The following is a 15,025-nucleotide window of genomic DNA, read 5'->3' as shown; positions in this document are numbered from 1 at the left end:
ACCCCTTCTTCCCCTGAGGTGAAACATCTTGTCTGGTCTACACAGCTGGGAGTGTAGAGCTCATTTTGAATCCATGTCTGTGGGATGATAAGCCTTTTCCTTTTACCATTTTGCCTTCCCAGGTGAGGCCAGGGGTAGGGCTGGCAGGGTCTGCATCTTGTGCCTGAGGGAAAGTGACCAAGACCAGGTGCCTTTCTCTCAGTCCCAGGCCACCCACATTCAGCCTCTTCCCCACTCCCCACCTCTGGATTCTGGGAATGACTCCATTGAGTGAGAGTAAGGAGCACAGCGGACAGGGGCTCAGCCCAGAGCAATCCCCTCCTCTTTGGAAAGGTGCCTCCAAAGCCACTGAGGACTCACTCATTTATTATTATTGAATGTCTGATGTGTGTGCCAGGCCATCTCTGTTCTCAAAAAGCTCACAGTCCAGTGTAAATGGATAACCAGATCATGGCGTGGTAAGTATCACAGGAGAGAAAGGCTCTAAGACCACAGAAAGGGGCCTTTAACCAGCCTGCGGGTGGAAGGTGGGGGCAGCTTCTTGGAGCAGGTGACCCCTGAGTTGGCCTCAGAGACGACAACTTGTCGAAGTGGATCTGTCAGAGGAGGATTCAGGGGAAGAAGGAAGGATGATGGAGGAGAAACAAGTGTAAAGTCACGAAGGCCAGCAGCTCTCTGCTGTGGGCTAGGAAATATGCACAATTACCTGTTGTTGGGCTTCAAAGTTCTAGAAGGAGGCAGAGGATTGGTGAGATAAACCTAGAGGAGAGGCGGGGCCAGATCCTGAGGAATTTTACATGACAGGTTAAGTCATTCTAGATGTTCTTTAGACAGAGGAGCCTTTAAGGGTTTTAGGCAAGAGAGTGACATGCTTAGATTTGAGTTTGGGCAAGACTTCCTTGCTTGCTTCTGCTGGAGGAAGGGCTAGAGGAAGGGGAGCTTGAGGCTTCAGAAGCCAGTGAGGAGGTTCCGAGTGGTGAGGTGAGAGAGGATGAGAGCATGTCTGGTGGAAAAACCCATGAAGCCTCAGTCTGAGCAGAATTTTCTCTGAGCTTGGGAGAGAACATGGAGCTCTCGAGGTGAGACATGTGAGGTTTCCTGCACCTGGAAGATGGGTTCAGCTGAAAATACCCCAGTATGTATTTTACCATCAGTTTGTATCTTAGAATCCCTGTGTTTGGCAAATGACTTTCTCTATTTACTGATCTGTTTGCTGAGCATCAACAGCTGTAAAGTAGAACCAGTTATGACTTGTCATCATCAATAAAGCCTCCCAGGAAGAGCCTGTGCTCCTGCCCCTGGCTGGAATATTTGGTCATGTGAAAGCAGGATCGGAAAATAGCACAGTTTTGGTAACTGGTTACTTCCTGCCATCTCCCCAGTTCCATCTATGTGGTGGTGGGGGATTTGTGAACATGATCTCTAAGGTTCATTTCAGTTTGAGAGCTTCAAAGCTAAACATCCCTGTGTTCTGTGCCCACCCTTTCATAACAGTGGCTCACCTTACCAGTCACCCCCAGCTGGCTTTGTTGGGGAGGACTTAGAAGTGTTTTGAAGGCTGGCTGTACGCTCCCAGGTTCTTGGGAATGTGTGATGCAAGAGTCCCCTCTTGCTGCCATCCTAATAGACCCTGAGAACTGCTTTCCCATAAAAGTGGAAGGCTTGGTCCTGGCCCCTCACATTATCTGTGAGCCATCAGCCTGGCACTGCACAGATTCTCATGGTGCCACCCTTCAGGTGTTACTCCCAAGTCCCAGCAGCAGTCAACTATCCCAAAAGGAGGTGGGTGACCGCCGCTGGGGCTTGAGAGTAATTATGGCATTCTGCAGGGAGCTGGCACACTCATCACATTCTAGCTGTCTTCCTGCACATTGCATTTGATCCAGTTTTTTTTGCTGGGAAAGTAGCCATTAAGAGATGTCTATCTTTGGTTTCATTTACATAGGAGAAAAGAGAACTAAATTGGCAAATGGATGGTTTCTTCTTCTCAGAACTGCCCTCCACCCAGTCTGTGCCGAGTCCTCGGAGCCCCCTGGGAGAGCACCAGCCCCTGACCAACACCGCAATGGAGCTGCTTGGCTGTGGGACTGTGATCCTATCCCTTGGAGGCAGGCACCCAAGTAGGAGTGCCTTCTTTTATACATGCACGTGCTCAGGTGGAGGAAGACATTCTTCCTTCTTTTCTGTATTTTTGTTCATTGAGCAAATGAAAGGACTTAGAGGGTCTCTGAAGTATTCATGATTATATCATTTTTTCCCCATTACGAAAGAAATAAAAGACTACCAATAAAAATTTGGAAAATAAAAATACTTCACTGGTTACCCATACTCCATTGTCCTAAAATGACTAGAATGTTGAAAAATTTCCTTTATTATTATTATTCACAGAAATTTTTGGTTAAACATAGTTGTCTATGCCATACATTCAATTGGGACCAGGAGGCACCTCTCTGCAGGACCTTGTAGTGTGCTCCATTTCTTTCCAGGAGACCCTGAGACCCCAAGGCTCACATGTCAGAGAAAGCAACTAGTAGTTTTCACAACTGAAAAATGAGGGAGTTGCACCCTAAAAGGCCTTGTCTAGCTCTTGTGCCCTAAAAGTTCTTCTGCAACCAGGATATTGTATGACCTTGGTTTGGTGGGGGTCCCAGGTGTCTTTTCCTGGGCACAGTCTGAACTATCTGTAGTTATTGTACCTTCTGCTGTCCTGAACAATTTTTCCAGACTCAGAAGGATGGAAAGCTGTTTATGGGCCATGATTCCAAAGGGAGTATCTCAGATATGCCTTCTTTCTTATTTTTTAACATCTTTATTGGAGTATAATTGCTTTAAAATGGTGTGTTAGTTTCTGCTGTAAAACAAAGTGAATCAGCTATACGTATACATATATCCCCATATCCCCTCCCTCTTGTGTCTCCCTCCCACTCTCCCAATCCCACCACCTCTAGGTGGTCACAAAGCACTGTGCTGATTTCCCTGTGTGATGCAGCTGCTTCCCACTAGCTATTTTACATTTGGTAGTATATATGTCCATGCCACACTCTCACTTCGTCTCAGCTTACCCTTTGCCCTCCCTGTGGCCTCAAGCCCATTCTCTACGTCTGTGTCTTTATTCCTGTCCTGCCCCTAGGGTCTTCAGAACCATTTTTATTCTTAGATTCCATATACATGCATTAGCTTACAGTATTTGTTTTTCTCTTTCTGACTTACTTCACTCTGTATGACAGTCTCTACCTCAATCCACCTCACTATATATGTGCCACATCTCCTTTATCCATTCATCTATGGATGGACACTTAGGTTGTTTCCATGTCCTGGCTATTGTAAATAGAGCTACAATGAACATTGTGGTACATGACTCTTTTGGAATTATGGTTTTCTCTGGGTATATGTCCAGTAGTGGGATTCCTGGGTCGTATGGTATTTCTATGTTTAGTTTTTAAAGGAACCTCCATACTGTTCTCCATAGTGACTGTATCAATTCACATTCCCAAGAACAGTGCAAGAGGGTTCCCTTTTCTCCTTTTCTCACCCTTTCCAGCATTTATTGTTTGTAGATTTTTTGATGATGGCCATTCTGACTGGTGTGAAGTGATACATCATTGTAGTTTTGATTTACATTTCTCAAATGATTAGTGATGTTGAGCATCCTTTCATGTGTTTGCTGGCAATCGGTATATTTTCTTTGGAGAAATGTCTATTTAAGTCTTCTGCCCATTTTTGGATTGGGTTACTTGGTTTTTTGATATTGAGCTACATGAGTTGCTTGTATGTTTTGGAGATTAATCTTTTGTCAGTTGCTTCATTGGCAAATATTTTCTCCCATTCTGAGGGTTGTCTTTTGGTCTTGTTTATGGTTTCCTTTGCTGTTCAAAAGATTTGAAGTTTCATTAGGCCCCTTTTGTTTATTATTGTTTTTATTTCCATTTTTCTAGGATGTGGGTCAAAAAGAATCTTGCTGTGATTTATGTCATAGAGTGTTCTGCCTATGTTATCCTCTAAGAGTTTTATAGTGTCTGGCTTTATATTAAGTCTTTAATCCATTTTGAGTTTATTTTTATGTATGTTGTTGGGAGTGTTCTAATTTCATTCTTTTACATATAGCTATCCAGTTTTCCCAGCACCACTTATTGAAGAGGCTGTCCTTTCTCCATTGTATATCCTTGCCTCCTTTATCAAAGATAAAGTGACCATATGTGCATGGGTTTATCTCTGGGCTTTCTATCCTGTTCCATTGATCTATATTTCTGTTTTTGTGCCAGTACCATACTATCTTGATTACTGTAGCTTTGTAGCATAGTCTGAAGACAGGGAGCCTGATTCCTCCAGATCCGTTTTTCTTTCTCAAGATTGCTTTGGCTATTCGGGGTCTTTTGTGTTTCCATACAAATTGTGAAATTTTTTGTCCTATTTCTGTGAAAAATGCCATTGGTAGTTTGATAGGGATTGCATTGAATCTGTAGATTCCTTTAGGTAGTAGACTCATTTTCACAATATTGATTCTTCCAATCCAAAATTTGTGTATCTCTCCAACTGTTTTTATCATGTTTAATTTCTTTCATCAGTGTCTTATAGTTTTCTGCATACAGGTCTTCTCTCTCCTTAGGTAGGTTTATTACTAGGTATTTTATTCTTTTTGTTGCAATGGTAAATGGGAGTGTTTCCTTAATTTCTCTTTCAGATTTTTCATCATTAGTGTATAGGAATGCCGGAGATTTCTGTGCATTAATTTTGTATCCTGCTACTTTACCAAATTCATTGATTAGCTCTAGTAGTTTTCTGGTAGCATCTTTAGGATTCTCTATGTATAGTATCATGTCATCTGCAAAGAGTGACAGCTTTACTTCTTCTTTTCTGATTTGGATTCCTTTTATTTCTTTTTCTTCTCTGATTGCTGTGCCTAAAACTTCCAAAACTATGTTGAATAAGAGTGGTGAGAGTGGGCAACCTTGTCTTGTTCCTGAACTTAGTGGAAATGGTTTCAGTTTTGCACCATTGAGAATGATGTTGGCTGTCAGTTTGTCATATATGGCGTTTATTATGTTGAGGTAAGTTCCCTCTATGCCTATTTTCTGGAGGGATATTTATCAATTTTCTTTTGAATTTTGTCAAAAGCTTTTTCTGCATCTATTGAGATGATCATATGGCTTTTCTCCTTCAATTTGTTAATATGGTTTCTCACATTGATTGATTTTCAGGTATTGAAGAATCCTTGCATTCCTGTAATAAACCCCACTTGATCATGGTGTATGATCCTTTTAATGTGCTGTTGGATTCTGTTTGCTGGTATTTTGTTGCAGATTTTTGCATCTATGTTCATCAGTGATATTGGCCTGTAGTTTTCTTTCTTTGTGACATCCTTGTCTGGTTTTGGTATCAAGGTGATGGTGGCCTTGTAGAATGAATTTGGGAGTGTTACTCCCTCTGCTATATTTTGGAATAGTTTGAGAAGGATAGGTGTTAGCTCTTCTCTAAATGTTTGATAGAATTCGCCTGTGAAGCCATCTGGTCCTGGGCTTTTGTTTGTTGGAAGATTTTAAACCACAGTTTCAATTTCAGTGTTTGTGATTGGTCTGTTCATATTTTCTATTTCTGCCTGATTCATTCTTGGCAGGTTGTGCCTTTCTAAGAATTTGTCCATTTCTTCCAGGTTGTCCATTTTAGTGGCATAGGGTTGCTTGTAGTAATCTCTCATGATCTTTTGTATTTCTGCAGTGTCAATTGTTACTTCTCCTTTTTTTTTTCTAATTGTATTGATTTGAGTCTTCTCCCTTTTTTTCCTGATGAGTCTGGCTAATGGTTTATCTGTTTTGTTTATCTTCTCAAAGAACCAGCTTTTAGTTTTATTGATCTTTGCTATCGTGTCCTTCATTTCTTTTTCATTTATTTCTGATCTGATCTTTATGATTTCTTTCCTTCTGCTAACTTTGGCGGTTTTTTCTGTTCTTCTTTCTCTAATTGCTTTAGGTGCAAGGTTAGGTTGTTTATTCGACATGTTTCCTGTTTCTTAAGGTAGGATTGTATTGCTATAAACTTCCCTTTTAGAACTGCTTTTGCTGCATCCCATAGGTTTAGGTTCGTTGTGTCTCCATTGTCATTTGTTTCTAGGTATTTTTTGATTTTCTCTTTGATTTCTTCAGTGATCACTTCGTTATTAAGTAGTGTATTGTTTAGCTTCGATGTGTTTGTATTTTTTACAGATCTTTTCCTGTAATTGACATTTAGTCTCATAGAATTGTGGTCCGAAAGATACTTGCTGCAATTTCAATTTTCTTATATTTACCGTGGCTTGATTTGTGACCCAAGATATGATCTATCCTGGAGAATGTTCCATGAGCACTTGAGAAAAATGTGTATTCTGTTGTTTTTGGATGGAGTGTCCTAAACATATGAATTAAGTCCATCTTGTTTAGTGTATCATTTAAAGCTTGTGTTTCCTTATTTACTTTCATTTTGGATGATCTGTCCATTGGTGAAAGTGGGGTGCTAAAGTCCCCTACTATGAATGTGTTACTGTCAATTTCCCCTTTTATGGGTGTTAGTATTTACCTTATGTATTTAGGTGCTCTTATGTTGGGGGCATAAATATTTACAATTGTTATATCTTCTTGTTGGATCGCTCCCTTGATCATTATGTAGTGTCCTTCTTTGTCTCTTCTAATAGTCTTTTTTTAAAGTCTATTTTGTCTGATATGAGAATTGCTACTCCAGCTTTCTTTTGGTTTCCATTTGCATGGAATATCTTTTTCCATCCCCTTGCTTTCAGTCTGCATGTGTCCCTAGGTCTGAAGTGGGTCTCTTGTAGACAGCATATATATGGGTCTTGTTTTTGTATCCCTCAACCAATCTGTGTCTTTTGGTGGGAGAATTTAGTCCATTTACATTTAAGGTAATTATCGATATGTATGTTCGTATTCCTATTTCCTAAATTGTTTTGGCTTTGTTATTGTAGGGATTTTCCTTCTCTTGTGTTTTCTGCCTAGAGAAGTTCCTTTAGCATTTGTTGAAAAGCTGGTTTGGTGGTGCTGAACTCTGTCAGCTTTTGCTTGTCTGTAAAGGTTTTAATTTCTCTATCAAATCTGAATGAGATCCTTGCTGGGTAGAGTAATCTTGGTTGCAGTTTTTTCTCCTTCATCACTTTTAATATGTCCTGCCACTCCCTTCTGGCTTGCAGAGTTTCTGCTGAAATATCAGCTGTTAACCTTATGGGGATTCCCATGTGTGTTTTTTGTTGTTTTTTTCCTTGCTGCTTTTAATATGCTTTCTTTGATATTAATTTTTGACAGTTTGATTAATATGTGTCTTGGCGTATTTCTCCTTGAGTTTATCCTGTATGGGACTCTCTGTGCTTCCTGGACTTGATTAACTATTTCCTTTCCCATATTAGGGAAGTTTTCAACTATAATCTCTTCAAATATTTCCTCAGTCCTTTTCTTTTCCTCTTCTTCTTCTGGAACCCCTATAATTCGAATGTTGGTGTGTTTAGTGTTGTCCCAGAGGTCTCTGAGACTGTCCTCAATTCTTTTCATTCTTTTTTCTTTATTCTGCTCTGCAGTAGTTATTTCCACTATTTTATCTCCAGGTCACTTATCCGTTCTTCTGCCTCAGTTATTCTGCTATTGATCCCATCTAGAGTATTTTTCATTTCATTTATTGTGTTGTTCATCATTGTTTGTTTCCTGTTTAGTTTTTCTAGGTCCTTGTTAAATGTGTCTTGCATTTTGTCTATTCTATTTCCATGATTTTCGATGATCTTTACTATCATTATTCTGAATTCTTTTTCAGGTAGACTGCCTATTTTCTCTTCATTTGTTAGGTCTGGTGGGTTTTTATCTTGCTCCTTCATCTGCTGTGTGTTTTTCTGTCTTCTCATTTTGCTTATCTTACTGTGTTTTAGGTATGTTTTGCAGGCTGCAGGTTCGTAGTTCCCGTTGTTTTTGGTGTCTGTCCCCAGTGACTAAGGTTGTTTCAGTGGGTTGTGTAGGCTTCCTGGTGGAGGGGATTAGTACCTGTGTTCTGGTGGATGAGGCTGGATCTTGTCTCTCTGGTGGGCAGGTCCACGTCTGGTGGTGTTTTTTGGGGTGTCTGTGGACTTATTATGATTTTAGGCAACCTCTCTGCTAATGGGTGAGGTTGTGTTCCTGTCTTGCTAGTTGTTTGGCATAGGATGTCCAGCACTGTATCTTGCTGGTCGTTGAGTGAAGCCAGGTGCTGGCGTTGAGATGGAGATCTCTGGGTGTTTTTCACCATTTGATATTATATGGAGCTGGGAGGTCTCTTGTTGACCAGTGTCCTGAAGTTGGCTCTCCCACCTCAGAGGCACAACACTGACTCCTGGCTGAAGCACCAAGAGCCTTTCATCCACATGGCTCAGAATAAAAGGGAGAAAAAGTAGAGAGAAAGAATTAGTAGAAGTAGGAAGAAAGAAAGAAAGAAGGAAAGAAAGAAAGGAAGGAAGGAAGGAAGGAAGAAAGAAAGAAAGAAAGAAAGAAAGAAGAAAAGAAGGAAAGAAGGAAAGAAAGAAAGAAAGGAGGGAGGGAGGGAGGGAAGGACGGTGGGAGGAAGGAAGGAAGGAAGGAGGGAAGGAAGGAAAAAAGAAAGAAGGTAAAGTATCATAAATAAAGTAAAATATAATAAAGTTATTAAATTAAAAAATAATTATTCAGAAAACAAAACAAAACAAAACAAAACAAAAAAACGGATGGATAGAACCTTAGGACAAATGGTGGAAGCAAAGCTATACAGACAAAATCTCACACAGAAGCATATACATACACACTCACAAAAAGAGGAAAAGGGGAAAAAATCATAAATCTTGCTCTCAAAGTCCACCTTCTCAATTTGGGATGATTCGTTGTCTATTCATGTATTCCACAGACGCAGGGTACATCAAGTTGATTGTGGAGCTTTAATCCGCTGCTTCTGAGGCTGCTGGGAGAGATTTCCCTTTCTCTTCTTTGTTCTCACAGCTCCCAGGGGCTCAGCTTTGTGTTTGGCCCCACCTCTGCGTGTAGGTCGCTGAAGGGCGTGTGTTTTTTGCTCAGACAGGACGGGGTTAAAGGAGCCACTGATTCGGGGGCCCTGGCTCACTCAGGCCGGGGGGAGGGAGGGGCACGGAGTGCAGGGCGAGCCTGGGGCGGCAGAGGCCGGCATGATGTTGCACCAGCCTGAGGCTCGCCGTGCGTTCTCCCGGGGAAGTTGTCCCTGGATCCCGGGAACGTGGCAGTGGCGGGCTGCACAAGCTCCCCGGAAGGGAGGTGTGGATAGTGACCTGTGCGCGCACACAGTTTTCTTGGTGGCAGCAGCAGCAGCCTTAGTGTCCCCTGCCCGTCTCTGGGTCCGCGCTTTTAGCCGTGGCTCGCGTCCATCTCTGGAGCTCCTTTAAGCAGCGCTCTTAATCCCCTCTCCTCGCGCACCAGGAAACAAAGAGGGAAGAGAAAGTCTCTTGTCTCTTTGGCAGCTCCAGACCTTTTCCCGGACTCCCTCCCGGCTAGCCGTGGTGTACTAACCCCTTCAGGCTGTGTTCACGCCCCCAACCCCAGTCCTCTCTCTGCCCTGGTTGGAGCATTTAATCCATTTAAGGTAATTATTGATATGTATATTCCTAATACCATTTTCTTAATTGTTTTGTCATTGTAGGTCTTTTCTTTCTCCTGTTTTGCCTGCCTAGAGAAGTTTCTTTATTGTTTGTTGTAAACCTGGTTTGGTGGTCATGAATTCTCTTAGCTTTGCTTGTCTGTAAAGCTTTTAATTTCTCTGTTGAATCGAGATGAGATCTTTGCCGGGTAGAGTAATCTTGGTTGTAGGTTTTTCTCTTTCATCACTTTAAATATGTCCTGCCCCTCCCTTCTGGTTTTCAGAGTTTCTGCTGAAAGATCAGCTGTTAATCTTATGGGGATTCCCTTGTATGTTATTTGTTGCGTTTTCCTTGCTGCTTTCCATATTTTTTCTTTGTATTTAATTTTTTATAGTTTGGTAAATATGTGTCTTGGTGTGTTTCTCCTTGGAGTTACGCAGTATGTGACTCTCTGCACTTCTTGGACTTGATTGACAATTTCCTTTTCCATATTAGGGAAGTTTTCAACTATAATCTGTTTAATATTTTTCAGACACTTTCTTTTTCTCTTCTTCTTCTGGGACCCCTATAATTCGAATATTGGTGTGTTTAATGTTATCCCAGAGGTCTCTAAGAATGTCCTCCATTCTTTTTTCTTTATTCTGCTCTGTGGTAGTTATTTCCACTATTATATTTTCCAGGTTAGTTATCCACTCTTCTGCCTCAGTATTCTGCTATTGATTCCTTCCTGAGAATTTTTACTTTCATTTATTGTGTTGTTCTTCTTTGTTTTTTTGCTCTTTAGTTCTTCTAGGTCCTTGTTAAACATTTCTTGTATTTTCTCTATTCTGTTTCCAAGATTTTGGATCATCTTTGCTATTATTACTCTGAATTCTTTTTCAGGTAGACTGCCCATTTCCTCTTCATTTGTTTGTTCTGGTGGGTTTGACCTTGCTCCTTCATGTGCTGTGTGTTTCTCTCTATTCTCATTTTGCATAACTTACTGTGTTTTGGGTCTCCTTTTTGCAGGCTTCAGGTTCATCATTCCTACTGTTTTTCGTGTTTTCCCGCAGTGGCTAAGGTTGGCTCAGTGGGTTGTGTAGGCTTCCTGGTGGAGGGGACTGGTGCCTCTGTTCAGATGGATGAGGTTGTTGTCTTTCTGGTGGGCAGTGCCACGTCTGGTGGTGTGTTTTGTGATGTCTGTGAACTTATTATTATTTTAGGAAGCCTCTCTGCTAATGGGTGAGGCTGTGTTCCTATCTTGCTAGTTGTTTTGCCTGGCATATCCATCACTGGAGCTTGCTGGTTGTTGTGTGGAGGTGGGTCTTAGTGTTGAGATGGAGATATCTGGGAGAGCTCTCGCCGATTGATATTATGAGGGGCCGGGGGAGTCTCTGGTGGACCAACGTCCTGAAGTCGACTCTCCCACCTCAGAGGCTCAGGCGTGACACCCAGCCAGAGCACCAAGACCCTGTCAGCCACACAGCTTTTTGGTATGGATTCATTGGCCAAGGCACAAGGGCACCTTCTGAAGTGATTGTTATTTTTCGTAACCTGATTGAGGTTTAAGATCTGTCCATTTCAGAATAAGTAAATTATATTTCAATTAAAAGAAACTCAGCCGTGAAGATTTATGATCCTTTTCAGTCTCTTTCACAATCCAATCTTAAGGAAGCACATAAAATATTACCTGTGAATGAGTGAACAGGATGCAGTTCTGGATGTTTCAAGTTCTAAATCACAGAACAGCAGGTAAGGAAGCAGGTTGGTAGAATCACTCCCACTTATAACATGACCTGACCTCTTTCATTACCTTTGTGACAGCAAAGAATACTAAACCTACTTCTGCTTGGATGTTGTGAGCTGTGATGATAGCCTGCATTTTTGGAAAGAACCAATCAGGTATCTTTCCTGAAATAACAGGAATACCTCATACCCAAGCCATCAACAATGTGGGTCCACTTGGCCAAGGACCTTACCACATGGAGAGGTCTAAGAGGTGAGGATACCCATCCTGAAGAGGAGTGGAGACTGGTGGGGATGAGAAAGATTGAAACAGTGGCAGTGAATCCATGCTCTCAGACCCTGAAGTCCTCGTTCTTATAGTTCTTTTTCAATTCTACATGCCCCCTCTTCATCCTAATATCCTTCCCAGCAATATGAACTGATAACTTGTGAATTAATCCACTTTGATGTGTACTCCCTGTAGCTACTTGTACACTAACATATCAGCTGTGAAAACTTTTCTGGTTCATTCCTAGTTGAGGTCCTCCCAGATTTATCCTTTTCTATTTTTTGTACTTAATTATTTCTTTGGAAATTGTATATAGATTCACAGAAAGTTGCAAAAATAGAGATCCCATGTCCCCTTCACTGGAATTCTCTCAAGGGTGACATGGTGACATGTTGCATAACTATACTCCAGGATCAAAGTCAGCCAACTGACATTGGTGTAATCCACAAACTCCCCTTTTATTTCTTATTTTTTAGAAGAATGTTTAGCTGTGCTTACTGGTATGAGTTAGAACCTGATTATTGCACTCAGGAGATTTACAGCCTGATGAGGAAGTGAAGCACAAGGCAGTCAAGTTCAGGTGTGTTGTGTCACACCTGGGCAGGTACAGCGTGCTCCCCTCACTGTGTCCCAGCAAACCAGGCACTTGGCATTTGTTAACTCCTTAAGCCACACAACCACCAGGTAACACCAATACTATTAGTATCCTCATTCCTTTTACAGAGAGAAGGAAACTAGGGCTCAGGGAAGGTAACCAACTGGCTTAAGGTCACAAAATTTGGGGGAGCAGAGCTAGAGTTTAAACCCATGAAGCCTATTTTCAGAGTGTTCTGCCCAAACATTATGCAATGGGACTAATAGCCAAGGGTAGAATTCTTTCCCTGAGTCTTTGTGGAACTTTCCCCAGCGTCATTCCTGTTTCCCCTCACACACTCTTCCCCCCTTGTGCTCATTGGGTTCCCGGGGTTAGCCACTTCAATAGCCATGTTTATCGCTCTCTCAGGCTGTGCTCTAGCAGGAATGCATTCCCTGGGTGCACCTCTCAGAAGATGCCACGTCCCTCTATGCAGCAGGTGGGGTTAGAGACCTGGCCATCTTCCAAGGTTGTTGAGTGTGGAGGGCCAGGGTCCTAGCCTCACATTCAGGGGGTTGCTTCTTGGTGGTATAATGCTGGAAAACAAGAAACAAACCAAAACTACCAAGAAACCAGGAGAAGAAAGTCCTGCACAGCAGAGGAACACATTTACTTGTCAGTTCATGGCTTCAGCTCTCAGCCCCATAGTGGTGAATATGGTGGAGATGGTGGATGTAGTGGGCTGGGTAGTGCCCTTGGTGCCTCACTCTGGGGGTGGGTAGGGCTGTGGGCATTTAGGAAGACAGGGCTTGGAACATGGCTTGGGAGGACAGGGAGCTGGGCTGGGGCATGGTGGAGGGCAGAGTGGGGGGCATGGGGGACATGGGACACTTCGGTGGTGCTGGGCACTTTTCCTGTGGGCACTTTTCAGAGCACCATTGCAGCAGCTTCTTTAAACAGCTGGGCTGGCATTTAGTTTCACACCTTTGTTCACACCTGGGATCACATTGCTTGGGCTCATTCTTGGGTTCACTAGGTTTGTTTTTATCATCACTCGACATTCCTTCTTGATTTTCTGAAACCTGCAAAGAAATACGTGACAGGTTATGTGTGAGAGACCACATTGCAAGGTGGGAGAGGACCAGTACAGCCTTCTCACACACACCTCCTGCCCTGCCCATTCTTGTTCTTAAGAAAGCCTTTCCTGGGATGTGTTCAGGCTCTAGAATAAATTCTCATCTAAGGTCTGTCCTCTTGTCCTTGCAGTGCATTGGTGACAACATTTCTTGATCTCTCCACCATTGCTATGATTTCTTTTCACTTATTCTTGTCTCCATTCCATAGCCCCTAGCAGGAGCTCTTAACCTTAGGGTCCTTGGACCGCCCCCCACAACCCAACCATATTTAACCATATATTTATCAATATAATTGGTATCTTCTGTAACCCCATGTATTTTATTTCATTCATTTTAAACCATTATTCTGAAGAGTCCTTAAGCTTGATAAGACTTCTAAATGCATCCATGACACGACAACAGTTTTAAAGAACTCCTGTAAGGGCACCTCCCTATCGCTCTGGAGATGGAATGGGAGGATATGTTAGTGGGCTTGGGGACCTATGACACTTCTTCCAATTCTATGTCTTGCCTAAGCCCTCAAAACCTTGAGAACTGCTTTTGTCACTTGAGGACTGAGCATGGAAAAGAGTTGAATTCCTACCACGGCTGGGCTCCCATGGACCACTCTAGGAACTCCTCTCCCGGGTGATTAGGGTAAGGAAAGAAGTTAAGAGAAGAGGCGATAAACTGGGAAATTCTAGTTTCTCTGAAAATATGAATGTTGGAGCCACAAACTATGATTTTAGGGAGTAAATCCTTTTCCCCTCTGTTGAGTTTTGCCCTGAGATAGGTCTTCCTCTATAGACTGTTTGACTTCTGGATATGGACAGGACTTTTCAGTCTCTGACAATACTTGCAAGTTGGATCTAATTGGCACATCTTTGATTTCCTTTAACAATATAAAAATAAAATTTTTAAATCTAATTTTGTTTTAAAGTCAGTATGGCTCTCTGGAGAGACAGATCATTACATTGAACTCCAAAATGGTTAAGAATTACTCTTTCAAATGAGGTGTAGCTAGATCCTGCTACTGAAAATGAGAGGAAACTTTCACCCAAATATAGCCATCATTTCAACCCTGCTCAATGCCTGGGGTGCTGTGGGTCATCCCCCAGAAAGAAGAGGTAAAAGAGGGGGCATTTCCAGTTGTCCACATGCAACTCACCCCTTTGTGTTGGTATTGAACTTGACAAGTAGTTGAGTGAGGTGGATGTTATTTATGGCTGTGCCCGGGAAGGTGGATTTTCCCCTCTGGTTCTTCTGCCCAGCTCTGAGGAAGACAGAGTGGGGGAAAGGGGGAGCCCCACTTGTGACCTCATCACTGCATCATCAAATCGCAATTATTGTGTGACTCCAGAGCTTCCAGCTCAACTCAAGCCCTTGAACAGAAGAATAGGCTATGATTAATACCTCCTTTGCTGTCCTGTCCCCTCCCAGGTCCCTCAAAATTCATGCTGGCGAAATCAGGCTACCATGAAGGGAACTAAACTCTAAGGATAGGGAGGCTCATTGTTGCTAGGAGCAGAAAAGCTCTGTTTATACCTGATCTCTCTTTCCTCCCCCAGTCTCCCAAATTTTAACTCCTTTGAACTTGCCTGTTCTTCATCTTTCTAGGAGAGCTCCCCTGATTGATCACAGCCATTTTGATGCTCCTGTCCCCACTATGTTTTTTAAAATTAATCAATTAATGAATTAGTTAATTAATTAATTTTTGGCTGTGTTGGGCCTTCGTTGCTATGTGCAGGTTTTCCCTAGTTTCGGCG

General features: G+C 42.3%; 1 protein-coding gene across 1 annotated transcript; it reads right to left on the bottom strand.

The window, feature by feature from the left end:
• Nucleotides 1-483: 483 nt before the first annotated feature.
• On the bottom strand, nucleotides 484-13,205 carry LELP1 (late cornified envelope like proline rich 1). The gene is made up of 3 exons (XM_067710433.1): nucleotides 13,033-13,205; nucleotides 12,912-13,001; nucleotides 484-685 (listed from the first exon to the last, which is right to left on the bottom strand). The coding sequence occupies exons 1-3, from the start codon at nucleotides 13,203-13,205 to the stop codon at nucleotides 484-486; spliced, it is 465 nt and encodes a 154-aa protein (XP_067566534.1).
• Between the last annotated feature and the right edge of the window lie 1,820 nt (nucleotides 13,206-15,025).

Source organism: Pseudorca crassidens, chromosome 2, assembly GCF_039906515.1.
Source record: "Pseudorca crassidens isolate mPseCra1 chromosome 2, mPseCra1.hap1, whole genome shotgun sequence".
NCBI lineage: Eukaryota > Metazoa > Chordata > Mammalia > Artiodactyla > Delphinidae > Pseudorca > Pseudorca crassidens.
The sequence above is the reverse complement of the archived record's forward strand: the minus strand, read 5'-3'. Positions and strand labels throughout refer to the sequence as shown.

What these genes read in the sequence shown, in the direction of transcription:
- LELP1 (XM_067710433.1), bottom strand. Translation starts at nt 13,205, where the DNA reads ATGTCGAGTGATGATAAAAACAAACCTAGTGAACCCAAGAATGAGCCC. An exon ending in TGCCCAGCACCACCGAAGTG is followed by an intron (nt 13,002 to 13,032) that starts TCCCATGTCCCC and finishes CCCACTCTGCCC; the next exon opens with TCCACCATGCCCCAGCCCAG. An exon ending in CAGCCCTACCCACCCCCAGA is followed by an intron (nt 686 to 12,911) that starts GTGAGGCACCAA and finishes CATATTTCCTAG; the next exon opens with CCCACAGCAGAGAGCTGCTG.